General features: G+C 42.5%; 1 protein-coding gene across 1 annotated transcript; it reads right to left on the reverse strand.

The window, feature by feature from the left end:
• Window positions 1–5,653: 5,653 nt before the first annotated feature.
• Window positions 5,654–12,203, reverse strand: LOC129339483 (vomeronasal type-2 receptor 26-like). The gene is made up of 4 exons (XM_054994063.1): window positions 11,637–12,203; window positions 8,752–8,979; window positions 7,915–8,041; window positions 5,654–6,555 (listed from the first exon to the last, which is right to left on the reverse strand). The coding sequence occupies exons 1-4, from the start codon at window positions 12,201–12,203 to the stop codon at window positions 5,654–5,656; spliced, it is 1,824 nt and encodes a 607-aa protein (XP_054850038.1).
• Window positions 12,204–14,434: the final 2,231 nt, after the last annotated feature.

Raw genomic sequence — 14,434 nt, forward strand, 5'->3', positions numbered from 1 at the left:
AGATACAGACTCCCAGGGTGAGATTGGGTAAGATGTGAGGGTTTTCATTGATCTCCTTTACAGCAAACACCAAGGCCAGGACATTCTGGTAGTTCTCAGGCATTGCACTACAAAAAGATTTGCCATTTTGAGAGAAAAAACATATCTCATACTTTGTAAAACTACTGCAGTTGTTTTATTCATATCCTCATTACCATTATTCACTACAGTACTGCTGCAGTGTATTATGAGCCAACCCTTAACTCTGTCAGAACAAAATCATTTCAGTCTTCGTTATGTGAGATCTGCTTTACAATTCCAATAAAGTTCTGTTGTCTCAGGGATTCCTTCTGAGACAGTGTGATCAGAACGGTAGACAATATTCTCAATGCAGTTGCCCTGCAGTTCTATACCAGAACATTCTAATATTGGCCATTTTATGTTCAGTCTGTTTCCTGATACCTGCTAGGGTAGAGTTTACCATTTTCACTGCTGCCCCACATTTTCATTCACCTGTCCACTGAGAGCCCAACATGTCTTCAGACCTTATCAATGTCTGTGTAAAATAGGGTTGTTATAGGGTGGAGAAATGCTTTTTCCAAAATTCTCTTTCTAGCTATAGCTATAGCTATTCCTCTTACTCTCTTTTTCTCTTTTAAGAGCAGGATTTCTCTTTCATATCTCTTTCATTTATCTTCAAAGAGAAATCAAGGTGTGTTTGATATAACTTCAGCCCTTGCAGTTGTTTTATGTTATACACCCCAGGATGCTTCTCTGACAAGAAGACAAGCTTGGGAAGGCATTGTCTGCCTCTGAGCATCTACAGAGTAAAATTCTGAAATTTTACAGAACCTCCCTTACTGCCCCTCCTCTCTTCAAATTTCTCTTTGATCAAAAGGAATTGATTAGAAACTGACTGCAAATTCCTGAAAAGGATTGCTGGATTTCAGAGAGAAACTGGGTAAAGAGGAATTAAGAGAATTTCATATAAAACAGGATTTAGTGGTGGTGCTGATTTGGCATGAATAACTGCACTTACCACATTTGCCTTTGGGTTGGTTTCTCACCCAGTTTGGAGAGATAATTTTCAAGTCCTTTGGAATCCTCTTTGGTTTTCATTTCTGCTGTTGAAAATGGAAGAGAAGAGCCACTTGGCCACCCAAAAAGGCTATGCTTGGGTATCATTGAATCTACATGGGCAAAAGCCATGTGGGGTGGGGCTTGTAGTAAGGAGGGGAATTGGATGTGATTGAGCAAAAAAGCTCGCCTTGGTGATTTCCCTGCTTAGTTACTTCACTTGTGCTTCTGGATAATTTAGGAAGAGATTACAGAGGAAGAAAAGAGCAGGAGTCCAGTAGAACCTATAAGACTAACAAAATTTGTGGTAGGGTATGAGATTTCATGAGTTACAGCTTACTTCTTCTGATATCTTCAGATATCTGGAGAAGTGAGCTATGACTCACAAAAGCTCATACCCAACCACAAATTTTGTTAGTCTTATAGGTTCTACCGGACTCCTGCTCTTTTCCACTGCTACAGACAGACTAGCATGGCTACCCATCTAGATTACAGAGGATGAGTTTTACAGTGCAATTCTATGGAGAGTTACTCCAGTCTAAGGCCGTTGACTTCAATGGGCTTAGACTGGAGTAACTCTGCATAGGATTGCACTGTTAATACCGATGCCTGAGGGACCCCACTGCTTAATTCTCTTCACCTTGAGAAGTCTTCTTCATTTGTATGCTTAATAATGCTGCCTAAAATGGATGTACGTGACCTGAAATTTCCTGGTTTTCCTGCTTTTGAGAAATTGGCATTATATTTACTACTTCCCAACTGGAAAAGAAGCCAGTTGCATATTTCTAAAAAAAAAAAAAATTAACCACAAAATATAGTAATCTCTATAGTTTTTGTTAGGAAATCCACAATTGCTCACTGGAATTCTTTACAAACCTAAACATGTAAGCTGTGCAATATGTAATTCTTCAGTTAGCTCTATAAATCATTACACAGATCTATACAGTATAATGGTATACGAGGATAAACTCTTACACAAATATATTTGAATGTGGACCATGAGGATAGTTCTTGAAGCCATTTGGAATGACAGGAATGAATGTCTGAAAAAGAATGCCACCAATGAAGAGATCTCCTGGCTCATAATAGCTATGAACAAGACGGTGGGGTTCCTGTAACACACATGTAGCAACTCGAGATTTGCACACCATGTGAGGCAGCAGTAACAGAAGCAACACGACTACAATTACCATCCTGAGTACCAATCTGCCCCCTGAACTCAGATTCTCATTTTTGTCTCTGCTTCACTTTCACTGGAGTCTCCATGATTACAACTGAGTGATTGTCCAGTCTGCTGATAGTCTTGAAACCAATGAGAAAAACAATGTGAAGTATCAGTGATCAGCCTGCCTTGGCCTTATTCCCCACCCAAACTGTACAGACATATATTTATATCATCCTTCACAATCTTTGTTATTAACTTTCTCATTGGCTACTGGAAATCCACAGAGGATTTAGGCTTCATCAGATTAATTACTATGCTTTTCATAATTACAGGGAACTCAACTCCGAGTTAGGAATTCTCTGTGACATTGCTAAAAGCTTATTGGGACAGGAGCATTATCTCCCCATTGAAGAGAAATTTCTTTGTATACAGGATTCTCTACTTGAGAATACAATAACTTTTTATTAGGTGTTTTACGAAGGAAAAGCCCCCGGCCCCGCTCTTACTGGGGTCTGGTGTTTGCGGGCTTGCAGGCAGGGAGGAAGAGCAGGAATGGCTCCTCCCTCTGGCCCCGGCTCAGCGACGCGCGGCTCGATTCCCCTGCCAGCCAATCAGTGGCTGGGGGAATTGAATTATGGGCCGTTGCTGGACCTGAGGGAAGAAGTTTTCCCTATTGCAGCCCACTTATGCTGGGGCCAGAGCGCGTTCCAAGCAGTTGGCTCCTGAACTGCAAACCCCTCCCACCCTCCGCTAATTGGCAGCTGTAGTTCCATCTAAGTTCATTGCAGGAAGATTTGGATTGTATTAGCATATGGTTAGCGCTATATGTTAATGACGGGTATATATTGTTGGAACAGTTGTTAAATAAAGAGATTCCTTGGAACAGTCTCTCTGTTACAATAAAATTGTCACAACTTGGAGTTGACGGTTGGGCGTTGGGCACTGATCCCTTTGGGGGAAATCAGGGCCTGCTGGCACTGTTTCCCATAGATGGGGATCCCCATAAGGGATCTTGGACCAGGCATGGTAGCGGCAGGCCCAGCTCGGGGGCCTGCCAAGGCATGCCTGTGTCCAGGTGATGGGGGAACCACCCAGAGGCTTCCGCCTGGTGTGGACCCCTCAAGTGTCATCCCAGGTGTCCCCCTTCAGCAGGCATGCTGAGGGGGTGAGAGGGTCATCGGCTGGCTGGCGGGTCACCCGATGCTGGGATCCGTGCCCTACGCTGGCCAACGCTCCTTTTCCTTTTCTGTAACCAATAAAGTTGTGGCCTGTTTTCATCCAAAATTAGCTGTGGCGTGATTTTTCCTGCACCAGGACCCTGCCTTAAGCTTGCCCCACAAAATGCACTATTTCTCCCGCTGTTTACATGCTCCTCATATCAATACAAGGATGCGCTGCCTCAGCAGTTTTCTGCTTGGATCCTTTGCAGTTTGGGAGGAAAGGCTGATGATGGATACACAAAATAGCAATGAGGTTTAGGTCCCTTTGTAATTCTCTCTGTTCATGTAAGATAGAGTTGTTATTAACCAAGTTTCGGATCCATTCTCTTATTGGTTTCCGTGGAAAATGCGTTTCCAAATTAAATTTTTATACCTCTTCCATTTGGTATTAAATTTCTAGAATTGCTCATACTGTAGATGAGATTCTCACTAATAAATTCCAAGTGAAGAGAAGAAACTATTCCTATTATATAAGCAGTTGAAATTCTCACTCAAGAAACACACTCTGGTGGGTGTGAATTGGCATGTGTGTAAACATATCTCTTCTTTCCAATAATACTCAAGTGAGAGGGGGTATTGTTTTTACAATAGAGCATATAATTTAATTTAATTTATTATATTTATATTCCGCCCTCCCTGCTTTCGCAGGCTCAGGGCGGATAACAAATACAAACATGTTTAAAAACATTTAAAAACATTAAATAATACATTTAAAAACATTTAAAAACATTAAATGTAACAATTCATGCTCCTCTTTCATATATAACAATTTAGCTCCTCTTTCATATGAATGAAAGAGGAGCTAAAATCTGCCTTTTGTGCCACCTACCTCCATTCTTTTCTTTACAGTAGCCTGGCAGGGAAAAATAAATGTTGCAAATAGCCAAAAGCATTAATGAAAAGGGGTAAAAAGTGCCATCTTACATTTTAAAAGTGAAACAAGCAATAATGTGGAAGAGTATGTTTATATACTTTTAAACAACAGTTTTATTTTCAATGAAGAGTTTTGTGAAGCAATTGTGATTGAAACTTGATTTTCAACACCATAACAAAGAAATAAAGAAGAACAACCATTCTTTCATTTTTCCGAGGTTAACCAATTTTGTATTCTCACTCTGGTGCTTCATCTGCTGAGAGACAGCAGGAGAATGTTCCAAGGAACCCTTCAAATAATAACAGGAGCTAAATAATGACACAAACAACTGTGTCTGGGTGCCACTACCTTTTATTTATTTCATAAATAGCTGATTTACACCACTGCTTATTTAAATAAGCTGACAGTTTTGAGGGCAGGCTGCATGAGGCATCCGACATAGATGTCTTAGGGGAAGGTCCACCCTGGCTCCAAACTTGGTCAGCATTCCACCAGCCTTGTTTCTCCCAGCCTCAACAATCGCTATATGCCAAGACATGCCAAGTTTTTAAAAAAATATTATTTAATTCATGCAAAGCAAAACAAAAACAATTATGGCAAATCTATCCATAGGCTTCTATAAAAGTCTTCAAATACCTAAAAGTCCAATTTCTATTGTCATCTATATGTGTTACATTCAAATGTTGATAAGGTTATAAACGTCCTCAGTCCAATAAATTATAGGAAGTGTTTTTTTTTTCTCTTTCCAATGCTATAGTAGAAGTACCCAGAACTGCCCTCTTTATTTTCATATTGGCATTACTTCTGGCTGTCTTGATTCTAGAAGGTTTGAAACCCCCCTTCAGATCCTCATTTGAAGAAGAGTAGACCTGCTAAATGAATGGTCTAGAAGGCAAAAACTACCCGGGAAAAACAATCTGGAAAAATGGTTCCAGGGACCATTTTTCTAGTTTGAGGATTTTCATTCCTGATCTTGGGGACTGAGAGGGCAGTTCTAAGGAAGTTTACTGAGAAATAAGCCCCATTTTATTCAACAAGGCTTACTCCTAGAAAAGAATTATTGGAGCTCAGTCTACTTTCAGGCACTGCATTTGACCCATTCCCCTGGCTTTTGTGATCAATTCCTTGTTTAATTTTCACCTTTGCAATGGAGGAAGCAGGTCAGTTGTTTTTGGCTGCAACTGCAACTGCTTCTTACTAAGAGCAAGTTCCCAAGGAACTGCACTAATGAACCGAACCAGAAAACAGTTTATCCAATTTGCTATCTTCAATTATGGTACATTTGCCTGGCAAAACTCATTAATGGAGAAGATTGCCACATCCCTAATTTCATCTCCTTCAACAATTTCTCCATTTCAGCATTTTTTTGTTGTTCATCTTAGGCCGAAAAATAATAATGTAACATTTTGGGGAAAAAATACAAACTAGCAGCCCAGCGCTGGAGGTTATAATGGAGAAGATCTCCACAGCCACCATGTATTTCCCTTTAGTGCTCAAGTAACTTGGAACAAAGGATAACCAAACACTGCAAAAGACCAACATGCTGAATGTGATGAACTTGGCTTCATTAAAACTGTCCGGTAACTTCCTCGCAAAGAAAGCCACAGTGAAGCTGGCAATGGCCAGGAAGCCAAGGTAGCCCAAGACACAGTAAAACATGATAGGAGATGCTTCATTACATTCTAACACAACTTCTTCAGTCACTGAATGCATGTCGATATCGGGGAATGGTGGGGAGTTTATTAGCCAAATAACACAAATACCTGCTTGAATAAAGGAGCAGGAAAGAACAATGGGAATTGACAGTCTTTTCCCCACCCATTTCCTCATCCTGCTTCCAGGTTTGGTGGCCATGAAAGCCAGAACCACAGTTATAGTTTTTGCTAACACAGAAGAAACAGCCGTTGAAAAGATAATACCAAAAGCAGTTTGACGGAGGAGACAAGTTGCCTTATCAGGTTGGCCAATGAATAGTAAAGCAGAAAGGAAGCAGAGCAGGAGGGAGATGAGAAGACTATAGGTGAGACTTCTATTGTTGGCTTGGACTATGGGACTGTTGTGATGCCTCACAAATGTTCCCAACACCAGGGATGTGATGAAACCAAAGGAAAGAGCAACAACAGCTGAACTCATCCCCAAAGGTTCTTCATAGGACAAAAAGGTCACAGATTTGGGGATGCATACATCGTGGTCCTTGTTTGGATATCGGTCATCTGAGCATTTGTAGCAATCAGCCATATCTGGAAAAGAAAAGTTATGGTACGGATCATATATAAGTGCCATATTACAAATCTTGTTGAGAGGTTGCTTTATTGGGGGGGAAATCTCCCACATATATCAGAGAACTCAGAACATATGGATAGGTTTGACTTGTAGACAGTCCTTCCATCCTAATTTGACAAATGCTGGTTTTAATTAACTTCACTCTGTTCAGGCATTTCTGTAGGCAGGCAGTGTGAAAGTACAACACCATGGAATAAGCCACATTAAGCCAGGTTTAAACCAGGATGACTGCATTTGTACATCATGTAAAAGACTTAATTGTGCTAAGTAAAATTCAAACCCTGGTTTCAGACCCTGTGTTAACTTACATGTAAACAAAGTACAGTGGAATTTCCAGAGTTCAGACAGCTACACTAAATATAGTTACATTAATCAAACTGTGGTTTTGCATTATGTCTGAACTGTGCTGAGGCTCAACTATACACAGATACTCCATTGTCTATGTTGATGTTGTGAAGGGGGTGATTATGGGAATTAGCAGTGAGGATACAATCAAGTAGAATATCCCATTACAAAGACCAAGTTTCAGCCACCCAAAAGACAGCCTGTGTAAGTTTCCCCATTCCTCTCGAAAACGTCTTGAATAAAGATATTCATTCATTGGCTTGGGAGTCACATGTGGCACTATGACATGCCACTTGTGGCTCTTCTGAGTCTAGTTCCTCAATGTGGTACCCTCCTCATGTTTCAAAAAAATGGGCAAGACTCTTACCCCATATCTTTGGTGGATGGTTTCCACACTGAAATAGCCACTGCCGCAGGAACTTGTAAGTTGCAAGCCTCACTGAGGTGCCAACCTCATGCTAGGGATTAAATTAAATGTGGATCTTTTGGTTGATATTAGTTGGGAATGTGGGTCTCCACAAGTCATGGAGTAAGTACTACTGATCTGATACAACATACTGATAACAGCGCTTCGTGTTTCCCTTCCCCAATGTGGCAGCCAGATTTGGCATCAGGCCAATAGACAAAGTAGTCTTCCACTGGAAAGACTGTTCAGCTCATCAGTGTCTTATCTGGTTTGGCCCTGAGACTAATAAATCATCAGAGACAACTCAACATTATTGTTCAAATATTTAGGTATCACAAGAACTGCCTATCATTTTTAAATTAGCCTAGTTGGGATATACGTTAAATTTTCTGGGTTTGTGTACTAAAACTAAGATCAGGTTTTCTACACACAGAGCTCTCTAGAAATACAAACTCTGTTCCAAATATTGAAAAAAGATAAGATGGGGGGAGAGATTCAATAAATTTGATGTGTTGTCTAGATAACAGCCAGTCATACTAATAATTCTGTACATGAGTATTCTCACCTTCCTGCTCTGATATCTTCCCTTCTGGGCACGGGATGCAATCATAGCAGCAAAATGGCTCCCCCTCTTTCAGTTTCTTGCTGTAACCAGCATGGCACTTGGCATTACATAGAGAAAGGGGCTGTGCCTAAACCATTGATGAAAGTGGAGAGTGTAAGTATTTAGATAAATGGCCTTGTAATATTTATTGCTTTCCAAGAACATAGCATGCAATCGTTTATTAAACATGATGTGCAGAATTATTGAGTCTTTTACCCATATGACAAAGGTTAGAAGCAAAGATGCCCACAGTTGTTAAATTAATAATTAGTGCGGCTCCTGTGAAGAGAAATCTAAACTCCAACTCTGGGACTGTCTTACTGAATCTGGGGATCTGGGCAAAAGAGCACCACTGCCCCTTCACTGTTGCCCCTCCCTCATGTGAGTTGGGCAGGAACCACTGCCACCACAGGAAGCCAGCTGCCCAAGCCCCAAATGGCCAGCTGCCCAAGTGCCAAATATTGGAGGCAGAAGTGTCTGAAGTGATTGAAAGAAGAGAGGTACTTAAGGCCTGAGTGTGCCCAGAGCTGTGAACTTGGAACTAGTAGAAAGATTTGATAGGGGAGAGCCTAGGGTTGCCAACCCTCCACTTTAAATCCCTAGGAGTAATTTGGGGATGGAGCCTGAGGAGGGGGAAAACCCCAGCAGGGGGTGGCATAAGTGAGCAATGACTTGAGGGCACTCTCCAACAACAACAAATAAAATAAATATGTGACTGTTATTATGGCCTGCAAATTCTTTGCTAAAGTCCAGTCACTCAATGGGACAGTTCCCAAAATGAGTTCATACAAATCCTACCTGGTTAAACCGGCTGTGCCATTCAAAAGAATCCCCGTTAACAGTAAGTGCATGATCCAGAGGAGCCCGGGGATCCATCTGCCCAACCTTCGCTCTCACGAAAGATTGATTTGGGAAGGTGACCCAGTTGACAACATCAAATCCTGCTTCTAAATTCCCATTGTGGTCAAAGGAAACCTGTTCCCCAGCACTGTTGTTAAACGAGACACCTCTCAGAAAGCGATGGAGCTAGATCAAAAAGGGAAACTAATGGAGGTAAGTGGTGAACTGGGAATGAAAGAACAAATAATGGACAGAAAAGTCTGCTATTGACCAGTGGCCATTTCATTCATGTCACAGCCATGCGAGAGCCAGTTTTGTGTAGTGGTGAAACTTAAGAGCGCAGGACTCTAATCTGGAGACCTGGGGTTTGATTCCCCACTCCTCCACTTGAAGCCAGCAGGGTGACCTTGGATCAGTCACAGCTCTTCCAGAGCTCTCTTGGCTCCACCCACTTCACAGGGTGTTTTGTTATGGGGATAATAGTAACGTACTTTGTAAACCACTCTGAGTGGGTGTTAAGTCATCCTGAAGGGTGGTATATAAATTGAATGTTTTTGTTGTTGTTGTTAGAACCAAATGAAAATCTCTCTCCTAATTTTGAAATATTTTCTGATGCTCTCAGGCAGCTCAGTTGAATTTTTAGACAATCATGGAATGTGCTGCTTGAGTGGCCTATTTACACACATTTGAAAACACAGTGCTGCTTAATGGTAGATCTTATGTGTGGAGGCCTGCCAACTGACTAACTCTGAGATTTTTATGATTTAAAAGAATGACTTTCCCCACACCATATGTATGTGGCTAATGGAATTTTAGACATGCCAGCATTTTGAGCAGAATGTGATTCAGATCTTGCAAAAAGCTGATGGTTGAGATTTGAATCACACAATATAATCTCCTTTTAAGACAGAAAGAACAGTTTAGGCAGGCGTGTTTGGTGGCTGATTTGGATATAGGATATACCGCATAAGCATATACTGAAAAGCATAAACTTAAGTCCTCTGCATCTATCTGATTCTCAGTAAGAGCAAAGGAATACTCAGAAGTGTGCCCAGGCATGCTGTCCTGGGATCCTCATTAAAAATCTTCCATTTCCCTCCTATTACGGTCCAAAGATGATATTTCAGAACCTGTCTGCTGCTGTTTGATCTGCTGAGGGAATTGTGTTACAAAATTCCCCAGGCTTGAGACATGAGGGGGAGGGACAGGCACACAATCTGGATGCCCGATTTTGCTCTCATACTTTCACCCAACAGCATGCCTGTATTCGCAAGACTTTAGAAACATCCAGAAGCCTCTCTAGGAATCCATCATTTTCCCATGATGTCTCTTAGAAGCCGTGGTTGCTGTGGCAACTTCTCTGGCAGTTTCAGTAGCAGCAGAGAGGGAAGCAAGTCTCTTGCTCTCCCCTGTATGTCTACCCTTCTCTCCCTTATATTTTTCAGCATCCTAGCATCTGGAACCTGTTATAGTTGTTTGCATCCTGGGATGAGAGAGGAGAAGAAGAGAGATAAAGATGCCTTCATCTCAAAAATTGTTGCTGGGCCAGCACCAACCCAACCTCTGAATCATTAATACCTCCAGGGCCTGGGGGGGCAGTGTCACAGGGAAGTTGGGACCAGGGGAGACCAATGAAATATATGTAGAACACTTTCAGAAAATGAAATTGTTCTGCAAGAATTTTCCAGTGTTGCTCAGATCTCTTATAACTGAATGGGGAGGGGATTCAGTCACTAATGAAAAACAGTGTTCCTACATTGTTCTTAAACATACTTCTGTTACACTAAAAGTAGTAGTAGCTGCAGTATATAGTTGCAGCCAGATTGAAGGGCTATGGGTGCATTTATGTGTGTGTGTGTGTGTGTGTGAGTGAGAGACAGAGACAGAGAGAGAGAGAGAGAGAGAGAAGAAGGCTTAACAGAGAGATAGAGCAAGACGGCCATTTATTGCTCCCAAAGCTGGGAAGATGGAAGAATGAAACATGTTTGCTAGACAAATTGCACCTTGTTCTTTTACTTACAGCAGGTGTGACAGCATGCAACATGGGATCTGCACATAAAAAAGTGGTATTTTTCAGATTTGGATTTTGGGAACAGCATAAATACCAATATCCACTGGTATTTGGATCCCTTGTTATAATTCCACCATCCAGGTTCTTTATTATTCTGGTTTTATTATTCCCCTTGGGGAATCGAAGTGGCTATTTTTCAAACATATGATACCAAAATTACAGGGGAGTTAGTGCTGCTTGTGCACTAACCCTTCCCACCAGTTTAAAACAATTGGATGAAGGTGTTCAGTACTACAGTATCCCCAACCATGCTACTTGCAGCTGCTGACTGGGAGGGGAAAAGGCCCTTGAGAAGGACCCAGCTCCCACAAAGGAGGGAGGGAAGGTGAAGGGGTCAGCTAGACCTGCAGCTTTACTGGACCCTCTACCTGGCTCATAATGATTAAGAGCTGCCTTCCTTGGTCTGGGTGAGATTAACAACATTTGGGAAATGCCTTCCTGTTGCCCAGAAAACCTGGTAAAGGGAGGAAAATCTGGCCTGAGATCCTTAAAATGCCAGGCCTGGATATTCTCAAATATTTCTGGAAATATATGGGACCCTGATGGAGGTATTTCTGAGAATTCTAAACACTATGCCAGATACCCAAATAGTCCCAGAAATACCGATAAGGTATTTTTCAGGTATATATTCGAGACAGATATTTCCAAGCACACATCCCTAGAAGCAACTGTCTTCCCAATGTTTCATAACTATAAGATGGTTCCAGAAATTATAGGCCATAATATATTATTAGTATATGCACATTTGCACCAGTTTTGTTTGCACCAGTACCTGCCATGGCTGCACATTCTGAAACTCCTTTTTTTCTGCCATCTTTGCTGTATTCTTCAGTCTAGATGAATACATAGCATGTAATGCATGGGCCACAGCATGGACAGCATTGTAGATATTGTAGCTGTAGCCAGTCATGCTTGTTTCAAAAACAACCCCGGGAAGGTGCTCCAATCTCTCTTCTCCAGTGCAGATCTCCTCTTCAGCCTCATCTGAGAATGCACAGCCAAATGCTTGTACCCAGAAATGCCTGATAAATCCATCTTCTTTTATGCTAGTAGGATTTCTACCATAAAGGAACTGTTGGAATCCAGGGATTTCATTGGAGTGAATTGCAAGAGATATAGCACCATGGATGTCTTGAACATCCCAAGTATTTTGATAGTAAAGTGACATAAAGTCCATCTGGGCTGTCAGAATCCACACTTTACCTTTAGGCTTTGCTATTTTATTGTCGATGTTTGGCATATGCAGCAACCATCTTAATTTCATCATGGAATCAGCTTCTCCACAGAAGACAACTGCGTTAGCTGTACTGTTCATGATTTTATTGTACATTCCTACCATCCACTCCCATGTGTCTTCAATGTTATCATCAAAGCCTAAATCTGGGTATGTTTCTGTGAAGGCAAAACAGATGCCATGCTGGGAAAAATCTCGAAGAATTGTTTGCAAAAATTGTTCCCCATTCTCACTGTTGTCAGCAAGAAATCCAATCCATGTCCACTTGAAAAAGAGAAATAATTGAAGAATTCCCATGTACTGAAGGGCTTCATTGGGAAACATCTGGTAGAAGGAATGAACTTGGGTCCTATCAGCCATTACTGGTGCAAATCCATACAAGAGCTAAAGATAAATTTGGAGGAAAGTATAAGAAGAAAAAATTTCAAACATAAATGGGTTTTTCAGTCTGTGTATGCAAGAGTGAACTGCGGCACATTTTTAAAAACAGTAATGCATTAACAGCAATTTTCTTGAGTTCATAGTATGTTCAACAGGCCCTGTAGTGCTGTATCAAATAGTATATTCTCTGGATCTGTCCAGTCTTTAACTTGTGTTTCTAGATATGTGTCAGATTTTTTCATTGTTTAGTCTGATGCCAAAAGTATAGCAACAAGAAGATGATGTATATTATATAAGACAGCAGGTCAGCTCCAGACAGCTTTTCAGTCTGCCTCAGCCAACTCCTTTTATATAGTTAATTAATCATTGGTTGATTTAGCAACAAGGTACTTTAGGATGAAGAGAGGAAATACCCCTGAGTTTTGTTTATGTTGTATACTCTAAAACTATATTTTAAATGTTATATGTTCATTGTATTTTGATAGTCCTTATAATGCATAACTTTCCTTCCTTCATCAGCAGAAAACCTGGCTGGATTCAACCCAATCTCTTGCTCATTTACAAGCTTGCTTTTGTTGCAGCCAAAATAGACATGGGCATGAACAACATTATGAACGCAAAAAACCCACAAACAGCCCGATCAGCTGTTCATGAACATGTTGTTCTTGAGGCCCTATTCTAGATGAACAGGTGGTCGTCGCAAGACTCGTTCGTTGCGTTTGTCTGCTGTTGTTCAAACCCTGCAAACCCTGTTAGGCAGCTCTGACTGCCAGCCACAGACATCCTGTGTTGTTCTATGGGACCTCTGGTGATATAAAGCACTGTGCTCCCAGGCTGGCCTTCAGATTCAGCAGGCAGTGGAGTGGGACAGAGCTGTTGCTAGCCTTTGGGGAGAGAGACAGGGTGGGTGCATTGGAGCTGGGATTTTTTGTGTGTGTGGTGGGTGGGATAGGGAGCTATCCCCTCTGGTTCCAGGGCTGCTGCCAGGCCCTGGGACCAAGCTCAGTGGGCACCTCGGCTGAGGGTTCACACTGATTATTATTATTATCAGTGCCTGATCTAGTCAGGTTTCTGGGAGTGCTGGGCTAGGGCTCTAGCCACTCCCACTGGTTCCAGGGATGCTGCCTGACTCTGGGGCCAAGCTCAGTGGGCACCTTGGCTGAGGGCTCACCCTGATTGGTATCAGCGACTGATCTGGTCAGGTTTCTAGGAGTGCTGGGCTAGGGCTCTAGCCCCTCCCTCTGGTTCCAGGGCTGCTGCCTGGCTCTGGGGCCAAGCTCAGTGGGCACCTTGGCTGAGGGCTGACAGTGTTCTATCCTTTTCTTTCCTCCTGAATTCTTGTTTGCTGGCACAATGAGGTTTTGGGCGGGGGGCAAGGGTGGGCATGGGGGGAAGTGCAAAGATTGTCCTTGGTGGGGCTCTGGGGCAGCAGAGACTCCCGCTCCCCAAGATCCACTTGTGGGGGCTGTGGAGGAGGCCAAAGAGATCTTGCCACTGGGGGAAGAGAAACACTTTAAATTGTTTGAGGAGGAGGGTGAGGGATCCAGGGAGGAATGGTTGGGGTTAGATGAAACATCCATCCCGTCCCTATCCCAAACTCCCGGTGCTGTCCCTGCCCACAGTCCACCTGTCACTCCATCTTCCGGTGCCAGCTCTGTGGTACATCCAGCAGCAACCCTTCATCCTCCTTCCCCTGGAACAGTTAGTGGGCCACAGTTCAAACTCTCCATTTGGAGGCACTTTCTGGCCCTTCCGAATGACCCCCATGTGGTGCGGTGCTGTGTCTATGATGGCCTGGGACAATGACCCGCAGCACCTGTCATTGACCATCCTGACTAGGCACCTGAAGACGCACCACCCAAGCCTCTGGTCTCCGTCCTCTGCCAGTGAAACATCCAGCGGGGGGAGACAGAGGGCTACCAGCTCCTCTGAGCCGGGATTGGTGAAAGGGTCAC

Source organism: Eublepharis macularius, chromosome 12 (genome assembly GCF_028583425.1).
Source record: "Eublepharis macularius isolate TG4126 chromosome 12, MPM_Emac_v1.0, whole genome shotgun sequence".
Taxonomy (NCBI): domain Eukaryota; kingdom Metazoa; phylum Chordata; class Lepidosauria; order Squamata; family Eublepharidae; genus Eublepharis; species Eublepharis macularius.

Coding starts and splice junctions, on each gene's coding strand:
- LOC129339483 (XM_054994063.1), bottom strand. CDS start 12,203: ATGGTAGGAATGTACAATAAAATCATGAACAGTACAGCTAACGCAGTT. Junction 8,980..11,636: donor AGAATGTGCAGCCATGGCAG/GTACTGGTGCAA, acceptor TTTTTGATCTAG/CTCCATCGCTTTCTGAGAGG. Junction 8,042..8,751: donor GGCACAGCCGGTTTAACCAG/GTAGGATTTGTA, acceptor TCAATGGTTTAG/GCACAGCCCCTTTCTCTATG.